We start from the raw sequence: 22,326 nt of genomic DNA on the forward strand, positions 1-22,326 counted from the left end.
AATGTGATTTTAGTGGCCCCGACGTCATTTGGTAAAAGACGTCATCCTGATCAACATGTCGTCCAGGATTAAACGAAATTTACAGCTCATGCGATTGCTTATAAAGGCAAAACCAAAACAGAGAAAGTCCATTTTGTGTGCAGCTTCTGACGATTTAATTCTGGCTATTTGTGAAATTGCACTCAATGCAATTAAGGGTAGCTTACCTTTAAATTCCAGACAGATTGGCATTCTTAAAAGAAACGCATTGTTATAAAAATCTGAGCAATAAAAAGTTACTATTAAACGAAAGAAACGTATTATAAATCAGTCTGGTGGATTTATCGGTCAACTACTCGGCATAGCAATCCCTTTACTCACCGGTCTAATTTCGAATCGGTAAATGGAGTACACTGAGAAAATGTATCTTGTACCAGAACAGCAACTGGGGCAAGTCCAAACACCTGTCGGTGGAGAAACAGATATGACAAAAAATACTATGCAAACTCTTGACCATGAAATGAGGAGTATTTTACAAAATAGCGCCCTATCACCACATGAAAAAGTGGAACTGTATTTTCATACTTTGCAGCGTTATCTGAGTCTATTGAGACAACGGGAATCACAGAAGTCTACATTGACTCTATTTCTACCAGAAACTGAAGCGCCATCCCAGACCACAGCGTTGCACCCGACCAATGACACGGGTGATATTGTCATAAGAGACGTTTTGGAATCCGTCTCTCAGAGACACCGGAAAAATACGGAAATGCTAATTCGGAAAATGACCCAAAACCCGTCCACAACGGCCTGGAATGAAAGAGGGGAATTTTTATATAAAGGCACACCTGTTATTGGCACAAATATGGTTGATCTGATCAAGTTCGCTACGCAAACACGTACATTAAACAAGAGTGGAAAACCAAAAGGTTGGGATTTATTCTTTAACGCTATGGCGAAATTAACGTGCCCGGGTCCATTTTTCCGAACATGGGCGTTCGGGCTTTATTTCAAGAGATTAAAAGTGATACAAAGCCGATTCAAACAACCAGTAAACAGCTTGGCCTGCCTGCATCACGTGATTTTCCATCAACGCTCGACCAGGCCTCCAGCTATACCCCTGAAACACCCAGATTATCTAGACAGATAAGAAAACGGACAGTCTTTAGAAAAGGTCAACTATTTAAAAAACACAGCTGGCTAACCGTATGAATAAAAGTATTTTAAAAATAAATGTAGAAAATAGTGTTTTAATATGGCTGTTTATTATTGTGTATTATGACCATTATTAGTATTTTAATTTTAGATCATTTTGTTTAATTGTGTCAAAACTCTGAAAATACTTTTATATCACTGTATTAATGATTAGAAAATTAAGGAAGCAACTTCTTTAATGTACAGTGTTTTATTATTGTGTATTATGACTATTATTAGTATTTTCATTTAGATCATTTCTTTTGTTTGATTGTATCATTTCTTTTGTTTGATTGTATCATGACTCTGTTAATTCTGTGAAAATACTTTACATCATGTGTTATTACTGTGTGAACATTTAAAAAAAATAATAAAATAAAATATAAACATACAAACCCTTTTAATTTTTATCTGTCTGATTATTGGATTATTCACTATAATAACCACAGACACTTTTATGTTGGTTAATAGTTCATTTATTTTATTTTATTTTTAAACAAAGGGAATACACATAATTGTAACTTTTTTTTTTCTGCATACAATATTCTGCATATATAATTCAGCAAAAGCAAACACATGACTGACTTATTTCTGATTTCTGGGTAAACATGTCCAGTTTCATATTTTCAGTTTGTCCCCTTTTTATTTGATGAAAATATCTAACAACCATCTGGTCATTTAGATGAACATCTCCTGGATACAAGGCCGATATCTGGTTTATGGTAAGTCCTTTGCTTTTTTGATTCAAATAGAAAATACAATGGTGACCACAGGTGGTGGAGAAAAACTCCTGTAACTGAATACGGTTATAAGTAATGCAGTTAGCATTAATCTTCAAAAATTTCATAATAACTTGGGGAAATATTTCAGAATCTGGGGGAAATCCATACGAGTCAAAAAATTCAGCTTTTCCATGATCCGCAAGGTAAATGGCAATCCAATGCTTTCCGGGTTTATCATGGGGATCTGTGTTTACGACCATAAACAGAGGTCTAGCAGCCAACTTCTCCTTGGGCAGTTGATCTGAAGGGAATACATCCAGAAAATGGCTGCGTGTCAGTGCCCCAGATACAAGGGTGGTCCTGAGCTGCTCGGTGTCCAGAGGCTGCATGTCTGAACATGTCTATGGCTTAACTGTAGTCGTAAATGACTTGCCGGCGCATGTTAATTTCAATGATGTTATCAAAAACCGCATACACAATCATATTCACTGTATCTTGCAGCGGTTCGGCAAATCTTATTTCAGTCCTGAGGTTGCCTGTTTTGATGAGTGAATAGTGTCCTGTTGATTCCATATCAGGGCTTAGGTTGAATGCAAAAAGTGAATAGCCTTTAGCAAACTCTTCACGATCGACTAACAGGGCCTTATCTTTCATCCTCTTGTCTGCAGTTTCCACCAGTTGAAAATATTCTCTGACACAGTGACCATTAGCAAAATCAGGCTGCAGAGGCTTGCTAGGTATCTGCTCTCCATCCAGGTAAAGAGCCATGAAGTTAATGTTGTTATGTTTAAAATTAAAGGGGTTGTGTGTAAAGTTGCCACTGAAAGCTGCATTGTCCACAAATCCCAAAACAACCAATTTTGGCAGCTGTCCCAGAAACAGATTTTCCTGGTTGCAGACACGACTACCAGTAGGTATGCTGAACACCTTCATTTGAACCCGGTCGATTGGGTATTTTGCGTTGCTGGTCATCAAGGCCTCTGCATGACCCAGTCTGACTCCAGGGTTGACTTGAACTCTTTTCACAAACAATGATGCTGATAATATGGTGACCTTAAATTGATCACCATTGCTCATCAGACAAAAGTCATCCTTATTCCGTACCAACTTTATTTTCACATCAACCCCATTAATTAATAATTTCTCTTGAAAGAACAGATCTGCATGGATGTGCCCTAATAAATCAATCCTGCGGCTTCTGGTCGAGTAAGCAGCCCTTTTATTGAACCCCAAATTTGGGCCATCCAGAGCAGTGACTTCATGGTGACCGGGTGTGTCTTTATAGAACAGTCCAGCTGAAAATTGTGTTTTCAGGGTCTCGTCTCCGTAATTTAGTACGGTTTCGATAAAAGCTCGATATGGGTAACAGTTATTGCTCTGGCTAATCAGTCTGTCCCCACGGTGATGTCCACCTGACTGAACAAAGAAGCAATCGGTAGTTTACAAGGGCAACACGTGAATCGGCAGCCAGAGTTGTTCCATCATTTTTATGTATTTTACAGCTTAAGAAGAGGAGTGTGTTGTTGAGGTCCAGGTATTGATCATTTCCGGCAATCGAAAACTCAAGTGGAGCACTTTCTGACAATGCTGTGAGAGGCGGCACTTCGGCATAGTAGCTTTTTCAATGCTGGTTTGTGTTGGCGACAGTTGAAATACGTCCAGTTACGATTTTGCACATTCATCTGACGCACAGTGTACAAAAGCCATGTTTAGAATATATCACCAGAATTTTGCTTAGTTCTGGATCTTCTCTTGGTTGACTTTCTTTTTCTTTTGGCAGAGTGTCGAGCTTTTTCCTATTTGCTCTCTTCCTGGGTCGTGCAGGTGGCCCGAGCAGTGCTAGATGGGGTGTGTGTCTTTTCTCTTGACACCTCTCTTTATAACAATCATACCAGAACCTTCTTGTTGGGGTGTTGCAACTTTATTCATTACAGCACCTGCCACGTGACTCATGACATCATTAGCAATGCTTTTCGCTGCAGACTTGACATGAGGTTTAGCAATTTCTAGCCCACGCCTAAACAGAGGCACTGCTTTTCTGAAGAGAGCTTTAAAAATACCACCAATACCACCACCGTACTGGACCGGAAGACCATGAAACCCTGGTAGACCATTGCCAGCTTGTGTCTTGTAATCAGATGCGTAGGTCTGAGGATCTCCATAGTTTTTTGTTACAAGCATGTTTAAAATTGATAGATCTTGCTGGACGAAAATGCAACTTGATTATTACTTTACCATACTGGAACGGAACTGGTTTATTCTGGTCCGTCTTAATTTCAATCCTTATAGTATTGAAGCTTTGCACGGCGAGAGGTATGTAGTGTGGCTTTTCAAAAAATATGGTGACATTTGCACCGTCTTCACCTTTTATGTTTACACATCTCAGTAATGGCGCATGCGTATCTCCAACAAGTTGTGGTTCGATAATATCTGTATACACAAACATGGTGGAAAAACCACCTGTGATATCAGCCGAGTTAGGTGACTTGTAAGACGGCTTATCATGATCAAACCCGAGAATGTAAGACAGCTCCCCAGACACTTGAAGCAAAATGCCTTTATCACCCATCAGGCGAACGGTTCTACTGGCTGGATTGTATTTAAGTATTGTCTTAGGTGATGACGGGTTGGTATTAATAACATGATTCATTTCCGACAACAATGCTTCTATATTCCTGAAATAACCTTTGTTTAAAGTGTATGTCCATTTTGTTGATCTTGTTTCCTCATTCATTAGTGTAAATTGTGTTGGCTGAGTGATGGAATTGAACGTTTTTGGGTAAGTCAGTTCCACCAATGCCACTTCCCAGTCTCTGGACAGTTCTATTGTCTTGGCTAGCTGCACGGTGAATGATGCTATCGTGTTCTTGGGAAAAGTCCTGGCCGATGAATTACTAGGCAGTGTCACATAAAATCCATTTCTGACTTTAGACATTTTTTTTTTTTTCTTGCTTTCTCAACTCCTTATGTCTTTCACTTCTGAAGCCTTGACCCAACTGTTAAATTTCTTGTCCCAGCCAAGCCATTTTACCAATACATGCTTATTTCTACCACGCCCACGAGTGGCTAGAATTTTCTGGATGCGGTACACCTGATTAGCATCGGGTTTATTTTTGTAACTCTTCTGCATAAAACGTTCCTTGAATTTCATCACCTGCGTAATCTTTTAGTTTATAGACAGGTTTGATCCGTTTAAAACAGTCCAAGATAATAAATATCTCATCTGTAAACGACTGCTCATAGCCTTTTTCGAATACACCTTTTAATTTTGAAACGCGGACATGATCACCTATTTTGAAAGTGCACGGAGTAGTTTTTCTTTGCCCGGTCCTACCATAGACTGTTTTCCAAACACTCAGAGCATTTTCAGTCACATCTACAGGTCTTGTTTTAATCGTGGTGTGAAAACTGTGGTTATAACTCTGGAGAAAATCTGACAGGACATCTATATACCGAAAAGTATTGGCATATGTAAAATATTTCCACATTTTGGACTTTAAGGTTCTATTGAACCGTTCTACTATGCTGGCCTTTACATCGCTGTTTGTGACAAAATGTACAATATTGTTCTGTCTTAGAAGTTTTTGCACCAATGTGTTATGAAATTCTTTGCCTTGGTCTGTCTGTAGCTTCTTAGGAACTCGGCCCTCTCTAAAGATCAAACTAAAACCCCGAGAAACTTCTTTCCCTGTCTTGGCCTTTAATGGTACAGCCCAAGCATATTTTGAGAGCACATCGATACAGGTAAGGATAAATTTATGATTATCATTGAATTTTGAGTAATAACACATCTCTACCAAATCTGCTTGCCATTGGTCATCAATCGTTGAAACAATTGTTCTGTTTCTCTTGAACCTGAGCCGTGCTGGTTTGTGCACACTGTAGGTATATTGGCTATTCATCCACTCCAATACGTTTTTCGCAACATTTTTCCGACGACTTGATGCATTTCTCAACAAGCTGTTAACACCACCAAAACTGCCAGGTTCCTTGGGTGTGTAATAGATTCTCTCTAAAGTTTTCTTGTACATCCTCTCGCGGGGTCTGTCAATCACGCTCTCTGTACACTCTGTACACACCCCGGGCGCTGCATAGAGATAGGAGCAGGATGTCTGCTCCGCCCCATTGATGACTTACCTTTTATGACACCTTACAGGCTCCCAAAGGTCCGTCTCGGATCACAAAGATGATCAGCCCCAGTTTTAGCATCAAGGCTAAGATCGGCCGACCATTTTCCTTGCGCACGACTGACAAAGGTCCGATGCGGTTAAACAGCGCACCCGACAACAGGCAGAGATCAGACCGCGGGGGGAAATGCCCATTAACCAGGTGGCAGCAGGTGGGTACCGGAAATGCCAAGGGGGCGGGACATACACCTGTCAAAATCTGATGATGTATAATAGTGACGCCCCTATACTACTTACAGACCAATTTCACTTCTGAATAATGATGTTAAGAAACTCTCCAAAGTCCTAGCTAGAAGGATTGAGAAAGTGCTTCCTTCGGTAACATCACAAGACCAAACTGAGGCTTATTAAAGGCAGACACTTAGCTTCCAACATTTAATGCCTGTTTACTGTAATATATTCACCCACAAAATCTAACACCCCGGAGATATTATTCTCGCTGGATACAGAAAAAGCATTTGATATGGTTGAATGAATTTAATTTAATTTAATAAATTTAACTACACTGGAGAAATTTGGGTTTGGCCAGAAATTTGCACATGGAGCAACCTACTGTATACCAGTCCAGAAGCTTTAGTTTGTATTAACGACTTTGATTCAGACTACTTTAAACTAGAACGGGCTACTAGACAAGGATGTCCCTTGTCACCACTGCTTTTTGCAATCTCCATTGAGCCACTGGCAGCTCACTGTTGAAATGCTTATTAGATAAAGGGGATTATCAGAGAAGGACTTGAAGAGAAAATTTCTCTATATGCAGATGATATGGTACTGTATATATCCGATCCAAAAAATACTGTGCCTGCAGTCCTTACACCACTTACAGAATTTCAAAAGATTTCTTGTCTCAGAATTAATTTGAATAAAAGCGTGCTCTTTCCAGTGAATTCTCAAGCACACAATATTAGATTGGACACCTTTTATCATTGCAGATCAGTTTAAATAGTTTTTTACTAGGGCTATAAATCACAAGTAAACATAAAGCTCCTTATCAACAAAATATTGCTCTCTGTATGGAAAAAATTAAGCACAGATGGTTTACCCTTCATCTCACTTTATCTGGAAGAATTAAGGTTGTTAAGATGAATATCCTTCCTAAGCTTCTTTTTTATTTCAAAACATTCCAACAAACATCAAAAAATCATTGTTTAAGAAATAAGATTTAACCATAACCTAATTTATTTGGAATTAAAAATATCCACTTATCCAAAGGGTGACCCTACAAAGACCTAAGGCGGAAGGTGGCATGGCTCTACCTAACTTTCAATTTTATTACTGGGCAGCAAACATACAAACTATAAAAACCTGGACATGGACACAAATAGATGAACATACACAGGCCTGGTCCACAATAGAAACACTCCTTTAATTGTGTTCATAGAAATCATGTAGTATTTGTCTCTCCAAAACCCATAACAGTAAGCCAACAGAATGGAAAGTAATTAATAGATTGAGAAATTCTCAATCTCTTCAATTAACAGCTAGTTTCCTATCATGCAATGTACTTTATAATTATTAACAACCCATGTTTTGTAATCTCCATACTTAATTACTCTTTATTGTTTAATTGAAAAGTCATCTACTTTAAATGCAATGCAGTGATATCCAAATATATCGTAAAACAAATGCTTTTCAAAGGGCATTTACATTTATAATTAGAAAGCTGAATACCACTCTGACTTTGGGCTATACTGTTTTCAAAAACATTTGTTATTGTCATTATATTATGTGATGCACAATACAAAAAAAATAAAGAAATCTATATAATTTTTAGCCATTCAATGTTAACACCTTCTATATATCATCATTATGTCCTTTTCTTACTGACTACAGAAAACACTGCAAAATACAGTTTAGTGAAATTTCATGCACCAGTCCCTAACAAAGATTTTTGTTTTTCAGCTTTTATTTGCTATACTATCAATTAAGCCAGATTAATTATTTCTATTGTATTGCATTCCATATGATCCACATCTGCTCCACTGAATATACTATTTGCAAGGTGTCTGAAAGCAGCACTAACCCTTATAGAGCAAGTCTTATGTCTGAATAATACCTACATTTTTACCATTTTCATAACTTGCTCCCACTTTTACTTCTAATCAGCAGAAATGGAAGAGAATGGTATTTATTTATGACAAGGAAGCACTGATTCATTGTACTGTGTTTTAATCCTGCACACAGTTGCTACCTGTGGGATTTGCATGTTTTCCTTCAGGGGACTCTGTAAGCTGATCCAGGCTTGGATCCTTCTGGTGTCTTGCCAGTGGCCACATATATTCATTTACATTTCTAATTAAAACAACTAGGTTGACTAGTGGCACAGACAACTGTAAGAATTTTGAATGTCTCTGACCCTAGTTTACATTTTTCTTTATTTTATCCAGCTCCATTGTCTTGGTTTTCTATACACATTTTTCTGGTCTGCTGGGATGGGGCCTCGAATTAAGTTAATACTCTCAAGTGTTTGTTCTCTCACAAGGTGGGAAATGACAGGCCACAAAAACAAAATTAAAATGTTTCAGAAGATGAGCCATAAGTTGAGTAATATGTATAATCAAAGCCAGAAAATCAATCCTAACAGACATCAAAATCCAGAGCATGATCAAAAGTCAAACTCTCTGCACAGATGTAAGTTCATGGCTTTGAATTTAAAACTAAAGACATCAGTCATACAACTTCTGGGGTTCTTTACTTAGCAACTGTGGTTGTATCAATGTCCAAACTGGTGGCACCTGTACCAAAAACAAAATGGTGCCTCAGTAAAATAAAAATAAACAATAATTCATTTTTATCTAACTGTAAATTTAATCCATAATAATAACTAAACTATTGAAATCTTCATATTTAGCAACTTAGAAAATATTTTTTAAAATCCTATTGAGGAAAACTCTCTGAAGTGAGGAAAATTTTATAAAGATTTCACACCAGTACTGCAATCATTAGGGGCACAGTCACAGTGTGGTATTAGCTGCTTCTGTAACTGTAGTTCTCGTATGTATTTCTCTTTTGTCTGAGTAAGTTTATGGTCGGAATTGCCCTTTGGCTTGGTATTATCAAATTTCCTATTTTAGCTTTTTACCTAATGGCTTATTTAGTTCACTTTTTAAAATGTATTTGTTTTTCTGTTTTTCTGATGATTTTTGTATGTTTAATGTCTAGCAATTTCTTTATTCATGTTTAGTATTGCATTGTTTCTTTCATTAACTGTTTAGATTTGAATTTTTTTTTATCATTTTGCGATTTTGTATTTAAAATTAGAATTTTTTATTTGTAAAATTAAATTAAAACTTTTGTGTTGACAAGGTACTTGGTGGTTTTGCCTTCCTAGTTTGGAAATAAAGTCATAACAGCAACCACTGAGTTGTGGGCACAATACAATACAATACAATACAGTTTATTTTTGTATAGCCCAAAATCACACAGGAAGTGCCGCAATGGGCTTTAACAGGCCCTGCCTTTTGACAGCCCCCCAGCCTTGACTCTCTGAGAAGACAAGGAAAAACTCCCAATAAAAACCTTGTAGGGAAAAATGGAAGAAACCTCGGGAAAGGCAGTTCAAAGAGAGACCCCTTTCCAGGTAGGTTGGGCGTGCAGTGGGTGTCAAAAGTAGGGGGTCAATACAATACAATACACAGAACAGAACAATTCCTTAATACAGCATAATAATAAAAATGTTAGAAGTACGGTTTAACAGTAGATGATATGACATAATTAGGTTTGGATATTTTTAGAGTCCTGGAGACCTCATCCATCTAGCTGCCTCCCCATTTGGCCATGCCACGGCTGAAACGTTGCTCGATGAAAGGACCCCTCTTTCCCATGATTCCTGTGATCCTCCATCAGGGATGACTTTACCATAGGCAGGCAAACAACTTGGCAGGTGGGCCGTGGCACCAATTGCCACATTTGGGTACCGAGAAAAGAAACAGAATAGGTGAGGGTTAGTATTCAAATATAATTATCATGTTACTTATGTTTTAGTGCTAATGACTAACAACAGAGATGCAGTATGTACAGTTAATCAGCAGCTCTAGTCAGGATATGCTAAACTGAAGTAGTGAGTCTTCAGCCGGGATTTAAAGGCTGAGACTGAAGGGGCATCTCTTATGGAAGCAGGAAGACCATTCCACAGTTTAGGGGCCCTGTAACTAAAAGCTCGACCTCCCACTGTTATTTTATTAATCCTTGGAATCCTAAGCAGACCGGCATCTTGAGATCTTAATGTGCCTCAGGTTTGTAAGTCATGATAAGTTCAGACAAGTAAGCGGACCTTGGCCATTTAATGCTTTATATGTTAAAAGGAGGATTTTGAAATCTGCCCTAAACTTAACTGGGAGCCAGTGTAAGATTTAAGAACTGGAGTTATGTGTTCATATTTTCTTGTTCTTGTAATAATTCTTGCAGCGCATTTTGGATTAACTGGAGGCTGTATAGAGAACAGTTTGACCAGCCAGTGAACACCGCATTGCAGTAGTCAATCCTACTAGAGATAAATGCATGAATTAATTTCTCACAATCCTGTTTATTTAGAAAGCGCCTTAATTTCCTAACATTTTTAAGATGGAAAAACATGTTTTGGACGACTTTGTAATATGTGCTTTAAATGACATGCTAGAGTCAAAGATAACTCCTAGATTGCGGGCTGATTCAGTAAAATTAATTGGGATTCCAACTGAGTTAAATGACAACAAAATATTGCTGTGATCAGCGTCATTCCCTCCAACAATTAACATCTCTGTTTTATCTGTATTTAAAGACAAGTAGTTCTCATTCATCCATTCCTTTAATTCACTAACACAACTAATTAAAGACAACATCGGAGACACTTCATTTGATTTAAATGAAAGGGGGTGTCATCTGCATACAGTGAAAATTAACATTATGTTTCCTAATGAGAGATCCCAGTGGAAGCATGTAAAGTGAAAACAGTAAAGGTCCCAGTACTGAGCCCTGCGGACACCATATTGAACTTCTGTGTATAATGATGGAGTACTGTCTGCACATTTCTGTACATACTGGAATCGATTTGATAAATAAGAACTGAACCAAGCGAGCACGGGGCCTGTAAGCCCAACATCGTTTTCTAGCCTGTGCAGTAAAATAGAATGGTCAATGGTGTCAAATGCTGCACTTAAGTCCAACAACATAATTACAGTGGAGTTTCCTTCATCAGAGGATATCAGAATGTCATTTACAACCCGTGTTAGTGCGTTTCTGTACTATGACCAGTCGAAAGCCAGACTGGAATTTCTCAAATAAATTGTAATGCATAAGGTGTGACTGAAGCTGACTGGCGACTACTTTTCTAGTATTTTAGAGAGAAATGGTAAATTTGAAATAGGCCTATAGTTATTTAGTATGTGTGGGTCTAGGTCTGACTTTTTAAGTAAAGGTTTAATGACTGACACTTTTAGTGCATCAGGTACTGTGCCATGCAGTAATGAACTATTGATAACGGTTAGAATAGGCTGCAAGAACATCCATTGCACTTTTTACTAGTTTTGTTGGCACTGGATCTAGGGAACAAGTAGTGGGCTTCATTTTAGTAATTAAAGTTAAGACTTCCTGGTGAGTTACAGGATTAAAATTACTAAAGTGCTGAATGCAATGTGTGGCAGGGTCTGCTAAGCTAGTATTTGGTTTGTACTGTGATGCTGAGATCTGGGATCTTATATTTTTAATTTTCTCATTGAAGAAGTTCATAAAGTCTGTACTGCTAATATCTGTTGGTATTTTGCACTGTTGATCTGAATTCCATTTGTTAATTTAGCCACTGCTCTAAAAGTACCCTAGGATTTTTATTATTGCTATCTATTAATGTAGAATAGTATTCTGAGCGAGCTTTAAAGAGGGCTTTTTTTATATTTATTTACACTCTCTGTCCATGCAATTTGAAAGACATGTAGCTTTGTTGTTCTCCATCTGCGCTCCAGTTTTCCAGTACTCTAATTTAAGAGCTCGAGTATTTTCATTAAACCAGGGAGAGTTTCTATGTGCTTTGATCACTTTTGTTTTTAGGGGAGCCACTGTGTCCAGAGCATCTCTCAAGGTCACATTATAATGTGATATTAGCTGATCTAAATTGTTTTCCATGTTTACATTTGATGTTAACTGATCTAAATGGTTTTCCACAATTACACTCGACTTACTCAAGGTATCTATAAATTTTGAAGCAGAATTACAATCTAGATGTCGCACTGTCTTTGTTTTAATCTGCGAGTGCGTTGGCATGGGCAGAACTAAATCAAATGTAATTAAGAAGTGATCGGAAATAACTACATTTAATGGAGTAATATTTAAATTTTGAATTTCAACTTTGTAAGTTATAATTAAATCTAATGTATGGTTATGATTATGAGTTGGACCTTTGACAATCTGACAAAATCCTACTGAATTTAACAAATAAGTAAAACATTTGCTAAAAGTGTCAGTTTCCACATCAATGTGTACATTAAAATCCCCCATCAGAACTACGTGATCATAATTTATAGCCAAATCAGACAGAAGGTTGCTAAATTCAGTCATGAACAATGAATATGGCCCTGGTGGTCTGTAGACTAGCACTATAATTGTGTTGGAATCTGTTTTAATATTTAAAATTAATGCCTCAAAGGATTTGTAAAGTTGCCTAAATTTTTAGGAGTGATTTGCATTTTGTTACAATGAATTATTCCAAGGCCTCCTCCAAGGCACAACTGACATTCTAGATTGCTCTTAAACAGTTGCACATTTGTTGCATAGTCTCATCCTGCTGAGGTACTGAATAAAGGGTATTGTGATAATTTGTAGGAGTCTGTGAAGAATACAGAGTAGTTTGTTACCTAATCTTTAGAGAACTATGTCACATATATGTACTCATGATAACTTCCCATTATCTATACAAAGAGACATACTGAGAAGAAAGCAAAGTGCCAATAGGAGGCAAATAAAAAGCACCTGTAGTTTTTTATTAAAATATTACATGGAAAAATTAGGTAGCTTGTTTGGTCAGGAGATGCTGGAAGAGACACTCTGGCCAGTTTTATAATAGGAAGCAATAGAGGTGAAGCAGTCATGATTGTTACATTATTATAACCACTTAAATTAAACCACAGTTTAGCATTTCATGAATGAAATTAATAAAGTAGCAAATTGGTTCTTAATTCAGATATGCTAGCCTGATATGCTTGGTGGTTGTTAAAACGAAGAAGTTACTTTGTTATGTTGTATCAATTTATTAGTCATTTCTGTATATTCCTCTTTGTAATCAAATGTACAAAGGTTCAATAGACTTTATATCATAAATGTACTAAATACTTCCAGGGTGGCATAGTGACACTGCCACCTCATAGCTTTGTCCAAATCCCTGTTTGGTTGTTGTGTTTGTATAGTCTTCATATTTCTGCATTTATTTCACTGTGGATACTTCAGCTGTTCACCAACATCCCAAATACAAGCACTTTAGGTCAATTGGCAGCAATAAACTGGCCAAGCATGGATGCATACATGCCATGTATGTGCTCTGTGATGGATTGGCACTTCACCTCAGGTTGATTCCCAGTTTGTACCCAATTGGGTACAAAATCAAATCAAATCAACAACCCGAAATGTTTTTGTTTTTATGCTAATGATAGTACTCCACACTTAGTGGTCACTTTATTAGGTACACGTTCCCTTCCTAGTGGTTGTGATTAACTGCTCAATCAGTGGCCGTGGCATACTGTATGTAGAGATAATGTTACTTAATACAGTTCGGCAAGTAGCAATGTGTTATGAGAATGCACAGTTCTGGTGGGTAAAATTAAAGCTGTAAGTACTTTTTAAAGTTGCATGGTAACAGATAGCAGATAAAATAGCATGAGCATTGGAGGAACAGTAGCAGTATCAAAGTGTATCAAGAATAGGAAGAAAGATCGCACAAATCTATCCAGTCAACTGCAATCAACAGACTCCTGAAGAAGGGTACTAAAGGGCACGGACATTACATGAACAGAGTTAAAGATGGGCTATAATCAGTCAACCGATACCTGAGTACAACAATAGTGCTAAAATTCCCATATGTCAACAGAAAACTGGTTGTGATTTGTTGTGATGGGAGTATGGCAGCCAAAGATTGAAATAAGATCTGCCTTTGTAGGCAAAAAAATGTAGAATTTGCAGTTATAATAGACTGAAGGAACATATACAATGAACAATAAAAAACACTGATAAGTTCAAAGATTTAGGCAAAAATTCCAGAAATGCATACATTCTGCTGAATGTCAACAATGGCTGATGGTTAAGCTGCTTTTATAACATACTGTATATAGGGTAAAGGAACAACATGTGCATGCTACATTCTTGCCAGGCAGCTGAATCCTTTCCTTCTGAACATGTATCCAAATATAAATGCACTGATCAGTGGCATAATCCTCCATGCTACAAAGCTAGAAAACTGCTGGAATGGTTTCTAATAATAATAATAATACATATTATTTATTCGTAGGCGCCTTTCTAAACATTCAAGGACACAGAACAATAGATAAAACACATTATAAACAAAACTAAAATACAAAATTTAAAATCAGACAGAGCTATTGTAGTCAAAGAGAAAAAGCAGTCTTAAACTGAGTTTAGATTAGATTTGAAAAGTGAGAATGATTCAATTACTAATTACTAAGCTCAGTTGCTCTGCTCCCCATGGTGGTAAGACGGATGAAAGGGACAGTCAAGTAGATGGAAGAAGAGGATCTAAGGGTGTGGGAGGGAATGGCAACATGGAGGAGGTCAGACAGATATGGTGGGGCAAGGTGGTGGGTAGTCTTAAAAGAAGAATTTTGAATTCAATGCAGTGAAGCTGCTGCAAGACGGAAGTGATTTGCTGAATAGAGGGGGTTCTAATAATGATGCAGGCAGCTGATTTCTGGACCAGTTGAAGCTTATAAAGAGATTTTCAAGAAAGACCAAAGAAAAGGGAATTACAATAATCTAGATGAGAAGTGACAAGGGTATGAACAAGGACAGCAGTGGTGTGGGGAGTGAGGAAGGGGCGAATATGATTAATGTTACGCAGGTGAAATATGCACCAAAGGAAATATGCAAAGAGAGAGTACTATCAAGGAGGACACCCAGACTCTTAACCTGTGGGGAAGGGGAATCCGAGGAATTATCAATAACAAATGAAAAATTATCAGTTGTGGTTAATGTTGATTTTGCACCAATGAGGAGAACCTCTGTTATGTCACTATTTAATTTAAAAAAATTTGAAGAAAACCAGAATTTAATTTCTGCTATGCAATCAATAAGTGAGGAAGGTGGAAAGGAAAAAGTTGGTTTGCTAGTGAGGTAGAGCTGGGTGTCATCAGCATAACAGTGGAAGCTAATGTTATATTTAGGAAAGATATTGCCGAGGGGAAGGAGGTAAATAATGAAAAGGAGGGGCCCCAGAACAGAGCCCTGGGGCACACCTGAAGTAACGGTGGTGGGTTGGGATGTGAAAGTTTTAAGCTAAACAAACTGAGTGTGGCCTGAGAGGTAGGATCTGAACCAGTCTAGAGGAGTGTGGGTAAAGGAGGTTGTTAATAATTTTGATAAGTGCTGCTTCTGTACTATGGAGGGGGCGAAAACCAGACTGGAACTATTCATACAGATTATTTTGAGATAAATGAGAATGAAGTTGAATAGCCACTACTTTTTTCAGGAATTTTGGAAATGAAAGGTAGATTAGAAATAGGACGAAAATTACTGAAATTAGTCAGATCGGCAACAGGTTTTTTCAGAATTTGGGTTATTGCAGCAGTTTTAAAAGATGAAGGAACAGTTCCAGTGACGAAAGAGGAGTTAATTATAGCAGAAATAAGGGGAAACAGAGAGGTGAGACAGGCTTTAACCAGAACTGTGGGGAAGGGATCCAGTTGACAGGTGGATGGCTTAGACTTACAGATGAGATATGAGTTTTCTGAGAAAGTAGGAAGATGAAAAGAGAAAAATAGGTGAGTAGGTGGATGAAATTCAAATGAAATACTGGAGGAAACTTTACCTAGAGACTGGTATATCCTTTGGATTTTTTTATTAAAAAAGGGCATAAGGGATTTGCAAAAATCAGTTGAATAAAGGTGAGAAGGTAAAGAATCCGGGGGTTGTGTGATATTATGAAGCAGTGAAAACAATGACTTGGTGTTACTTTTATTGGAAGAAATTATGTGAGTATAATAGTTAGATTTACTCTGAACCATACAGTCCTTGTAATAAAGTATATGGATTTTGTACATTTCTTTGTGAACAAAGAGTCCAGTTCAGGCGTGAACCAGGGAGCAGAAAAGGAGAAAGAAACAGATCTAGTTTTTAATGGAGTGAGAGAGTTAAGAATGCCATAGAGTCCAGTGTTATAGTGTGAAATCAGTTCTTCAGAAGTGGATAAATTATGCATATCCATAAGGGAATCAATACTAGAGGAAAGAAAATTCAAGTTAATATATATTAATCCATGTTAATATTAATAACATAGAAAGACATGAGATGGGAAAGCTTAGTATTGGAAAGAGCAAGTTTAACATTGAATGAAATAAGAAAATGATCAGTTATGGGGAGTACAATCAAGAGGGGCAACTCCAGAACAGCAAATCAAGTCCAAGATATGCCCTTTAGAGTAAGTGGGAACATCAGCATGCTGCTTGAATCCAAAACTATTAAGGCATGATGTAAAATCTGTAGTAATAGGGACATTGACATTGTCCATATGTATATTGAAATCCCCCAGAAGTATTATGTTTGATGAAACAGTAGATAAGTGTGTAAGAAAAACAGCAAAGTCATTCAAAAAGTCATTATGTGATTTAGGGGGCGGTAAACAGTTGCACTAATAGTAGGAATAGGTCCAGTTAATTGACATATATTAGATTCAAAACAGCTGAAGACAGGAACAAACAACGGTAGGACTTTCCACTTCTCACGATGCATTATTGCGAGAACTACTCCCCGGCCAGAGCCACAGGGTTGACAAATGTAAACAAACCCTGGGGGAGTGGATTTGTTAAGTTGGGAAAAGTCATGAGGTTGTTGTCATGTCTCAGTTAGACAGAAAAAATCAAACTTACAATCAGTGAGGAGATCCTGGATGAGATGCCCCTTGCTCTTAAGTGATAAGACGTTCAACAGACCGAAGGTGACTATGGCGTTATTACATTCGGCAGTAGTGTTAGCTGACCGGGCTAGGCTGTGGTCAGCAACCCTGCCTAAGTTACGTGGAGGATGTTGAGAATTGGACCAGATGGAGTTTATTAGGTGACATCCTGGAGACTCTGTCGGGACCCACGGTGGATGTATCTCTGACGGGGGAGGTATACGATGTCCGGGTAGAGATACAGCCCAGTAAGCAGAGGCTCAGACAGGTGGAAGCGCATTTGGAGGAGCTTGGCAGCTGAGTACTGAAGCAGGCCCGTCGCAGACTGGATAGCAAGTGACAGGAGGGACAAACACAAACCAAATAAATAGGTTTCTGAAACCTAATGGCAGATTAGCTTATTGCATTGGTCTCCCAGGTCAACAGATCTCAGTCTCAACAAACATTTCTACTATGAAATGAAACAATCCATTATGTAGAAATCCAGAAACCCACTAATTTGCAAAGACTGATGGCCCACAGCCTGACTGCAATGAACAAGTAGTCTTTAATACTACCATGGTAAAATTATTTCATTTTTCCTGAGAATAAATTAAAGAATAATTCACTTTTAGGACGGTGTACCCAGTAAGGCTGGCACAAAACATAATCAGTCATTAGGGGTAAATTCACTTATGATCTACATATGCTCTATGTGTAACGAAATTGCTGTTGTAACCACAGAGTAGCACTAATTAGTTTTATTGGTGATTTTTTATTTTGCATTAAAAGGTATATTCATGTATGTTATTTTGTTTTCTTTTTAGGTTATTGTAACTAGCCACCATGAGAGAGGTGGCCATTTTGCTGCTCATTACCTTTGGTAAGTAGATGATATGTGTGTAATTCATCTCATGCAGTATATTCAGACATTGTGGAGTACCCTTCCTTGGAAAGTGTCTCTGACTTTACTTTGAGGATCATGTACCATCTTCTAGGTTCTTTTTTTCCATAGGATGTTTCACTTGGTTACCCAATCTGCTGCCTTTTATTTTAATAGTTTTATGTAATTTCCATGATTATATGCATTCTAATCATTATCATTCTTCAAGTGAAAACTATTCACTATGCATGTAAAGTGATGAAAATTTTTAGTAGTTAAAATACCTATTTAGCTATTTCTTTAAGATAAATTAGAGATAAGCAAATTACTTTTTTGCTTTTAGAAAATGGTGGCATATTGCATGGCAGACATACAAGAAGGAATTTCACTGTAATTTGTAGATGTTGCAAAACCACTACTACTAGAACTACAAAGTGGGGCAAATCCTTCAAATATTCCCCAAACTGGATGCAGCTCTAACTAATATTCCCTCCTAAATACAGATACTTTTAAGTCAAGTACAATCCATCTGATTGAACTCATTTATATATATTATAGAGAAAACCCAAGTAAAATGACACCTTTTATTGGCTAACTAAAAAGATTACAATATGCAACCTTTCTAGGCAACTTAGGCCCATTCTTCAGGCATGATGTAATCAATTACACTTTATTTCCTTTTTGGCCACTTTTTTCAGTTACTACAGGTAAAATTCCATTACAACGAATATCTTTACAACAAAATTTTCAATACAACAAAGTATTTTTATGGTCATGACAGTTTCTCAATATGACACTAGTCTATAGAAATCTCATTACTACAAAGTACATTCATTTACAACGAAGTGCCCAAATGACCTTGAAATGCCTGAATGAATCATCCACAGAACAGTTAGTTCTGTGATCGTGGCTCAATTGTGCACAACGATCTCCAAACAGAAACATTGTAAAAAAAAAATCTTCGAACTTTCCTCATACTGTTTTTTTGCTGCTTTTGTTTTCGGTGGTTTTCAGTGATACTTTTTGCTTATTGCTATGAAAAATATCCTTTGGAACTCATTGTCACCCTCCTATAGAAACGGCAGACACGAAAAAACGGCAACAGTTCATATTAGAAAAAAAACCTTTACATTTTTGTAGCTCTCGATTGCGGCAAAAATAAAGAAGACACTGCCAGTGAATTTGGAATTTTGCCATTGACAATGTCAACTTTCTTGACGAGCAAAAAAAAAAAAAATCTCGGGTTGCAATTGTATGCGAACTGCTGCATTTGAAGACATCAAAAAAGTGATGGTCGTTCAAGAAACATTCCTATTAATGTGGCACTCCCTCAAGAAAATGTGAGGTTTCTAAACTCTCTTGGTACCTCCCCCAACTGGACAACACGCCAAAGACCATCCTGAAATGCGATCACGGCGTCTGTGGAAGACTGTTTATATGTTGCTGGGGCAACAGCAGGCTTACAGCTCTGCTGTGTTTCTCCACCAAAGTAAACTCGATGGTTGATGCAAGGAACATTGTAAATGCAGGGAACAGGATTACTTGGCCACTAACCTGGCCATGACCCTGCCTGACTGCTGTGTCTGTTTCTAGGAGAGTGGCAGATCCCGCTACAATAAATAACTGTGCTGTTCCTGTTTCAAGCTGAATAAAGACTTAGCCTCGTGTTTTTGAGTGTAAGACAGGGACTTATAGTGTGACCCCAATCTTTTGTGAGCTTGCTGTTGCCCTGCCCCGGCAACGGACAAACAATCTTACACAGACGTGGCAATCGTGATTTGGGACGCACTTCAGTATGATGTTCCCGTTGGGTGGGGGGGATCCCAAAAGAGTTCAGAAACCTCACAATATGAAGAAGAAGAAAAGGATGATGCGGCTTCTGATTGATAACTGTGCTGCCCACAACATCCTTTCACATTTAGATAATGTTCACGTTGAATTCCTCCCACCCAATTACACAGTTGTGCTTCAGCCATTGGGTTTGGACATCATTCGCACCTTGAAAGTGTATTATTGCAAGGAAATGCTGAGAAAAATTCTCATCAGCACAACTTGTAGACAGGAGAAGATTAAAATTAATGTGAAAGAAGCTAATGAAATGATTGCAGACACCTGGACGCAAGTTAAAGAATGCACTATAATGACAAATACAGAATCTTATTACAACAAAATTTTCATTACAACAAAATATTTTTTAGGTCCCTGGAAGTTCATTGTAATGGAATTTTACCTGTATATTGAAATTTATTCTATTAAATAAACAAAGTATATATTTTTTTTTTTCGGTAACCATTAAGTAACTAGTAATTTAAAGTGTCATTAGACTTAAAAGTTTCCTTCCCTTTTTATTTTCCTTTTCTTAAGGGGTCTGTTTAACATCATACCTTAGGTTTATTATCTTCGGACTGTACTGTACTAAAGATAACTTTATTTTAAACCTTACTACACCGCTGCTCGGAGTTTGTTTGTTTTGGATGTGCCCTGTCTCTTGACATGTCAGAGGACTGGGAATCTGTGAAGTGTGGGCTAGCCTCACTTGGGGAGGGAAAATGGGGGAGGGAAAATGGTTGACAAAAAAGAGAGCAAGTTACTTCTTATTCATCTCTTTCACCCCAACAAATGCCAACGTAATAATAGGCTCCTTAGCCATAATAATTGGCAATAATATGAAATCTGGCTATTTTATGAAACAATAACTTTACTTACTGCAGTGGGCTGGCACCCTGCCCGGGGTTTGTTTCCTGTCTTGCACCCTGTGTTGGCTGGGATTGGCTCCAGCAGACCCCAGTAACCCTGTAGTTAGGATATAGTGGGTTGGATAATGGATGGATGGATAACTTTACTTAAGAATACAAAATGTCCTCCCAGGTTCAGAAGCAGTGTCTCTCTGACCAAATAGTGAACTTTGTAAACTGGAATGTCAAAGGTTTCAATCACATTCTAAAGAGAAAAAAAGTGTTTTTCACCTAACTGATCTAAATGCCAAGATAGTATTTTTGAAGGAGACCAAATAAGTAAGGACCAGTTCTAGTTGCAAACTGAATGGATTGGCTAAATGTTTCACTCCAGGTATACAAAGAAAACTAGAGGTGTCATTTTGATAAATATCTATGCACCTAATGTTGATGATAGAGGTTTCATCCAAAATGTATTTGCATCTGTCCCCAATATGAAAACTCATGAAATTATAATGGAGACTTTAATTGTGCTGCGGTGGCCCTGCCTGAGATTTGTTCCTGCCTTGCACCCTGTGTTGACTGGGATTGGCTCCAGCAGACCATGTGACCCTGTGTTAGGATATAGCGGGTTGGTTAATGACTGACTGACTTTAATTGTGTTTTAAACCTACACCTGAATAGGTTTTCAACTACAGTGGTGATAACATCTAATACCGCAAAAACAATCAGTTTATAATGGATCATAACTTATCAGACCCATGGAGATTCTTACATACAAACTCAACAGTTACTCAAAAATTGATTATTTCTTTATTGATAATAATTTATTGCCCGCTATCAAATCTTGCAAGTACAATGCTATTGTTATCTCCCATAACGTCCCTCTGATCTTGGAGCTTCAATCCCTGTGCCCTACACACTTATTTCGTAGATGCCGTCTTGACCCCCTGTCATTAGTAGATGAGAATTTAACAGAATTCACCTTCAAACAAATTGATTGTTTTTTAGAGACAAATGCATCCTCAGAGGTCTTTACAGGAGTACTCTGGGAAGCTGTGAGGGCTTTTATAAGAAAACAGATTATTTCATATCTTTCCCATAAAAATAAATTGGAGACCAAGAAGGTCAGAGTTAATCAGCATAATTACCTGAATAGATTAAGAATAGTCAATGTCTCCAAATGAGGCACCTTATAGACAAAGACAAGTTCTGCAATCAGAATTTAACCTCTTGATAACACAAGAAACAGTACAGCTCATCTTTAAATTGCATCACCATTACAATGAACACAGAGAGAAAGCTAATAAGATCTTAGCTCAACAAATCCACAAGCAGAAAGTTCACAATGCAGTTACAGAAATTACCAACACAGATGGAGATAAAATCATTGACCATAAAAATATAAACCACACATTTAGAGAGTATTATAAGTCATTATATTCTACTCAGTTTAAAAAAGATAAGACATAATCTATTGAGTTTTTAAAAAATACCACAGCTAGATATTCTCAGTGCAGTGGTACTGGACAAACCTCTGAAACTCTCAAAATTACTGAATGCTATAAACTCATTCCAAAGTGGAAAAGCAACATGCCCTGATGGCTACCCAGTGGAGATTTAT

At 37.6% G+C, this 22,326-nt stretch overlaps 1 protein-coding gene across 2 annotated transcripts in view; it reads left to right on the forward strand.

The window, feature by feature from the left end:
• Positions 1–22,326, forward strand: part of lamb4 (laminin, beta 4) — a 129,483-nt gene that overhangs the window by 17,805 nt on the left and 89,352 nt on the right. For both annotated transcript variants that reach the window (XM_039761118.1, XM_039761117.1), the window contains exon 2: positions 17,972–18,027. In XM_039761118.1, coding sequence (XP_039617052.1) covers positions 17,991–18,027 — 37 coding nt within the window. In that variant the 5' untranslated portion in view covers positions 17,972–17,990. The remainder of the gene's footprint in view (positions 1–17,971; positions 18,028–22,326) is intronic.

This window comes from Polypterus senegalus, chromosome 8 (genome assembly GCF_016835505.1).
Source record: "Polypterus senegalus isolate Bchr_013 chromosome 8, ASM1683550v1, whole genome shotgun sequence".
Classification (NCBI taxonomy): domain Eukaryota; kingdom Metazoa; phylum Chordata; class Cladistia; order Polypteriformes; family Polypteridae; genus Polypterus; species Polypterus senegalus.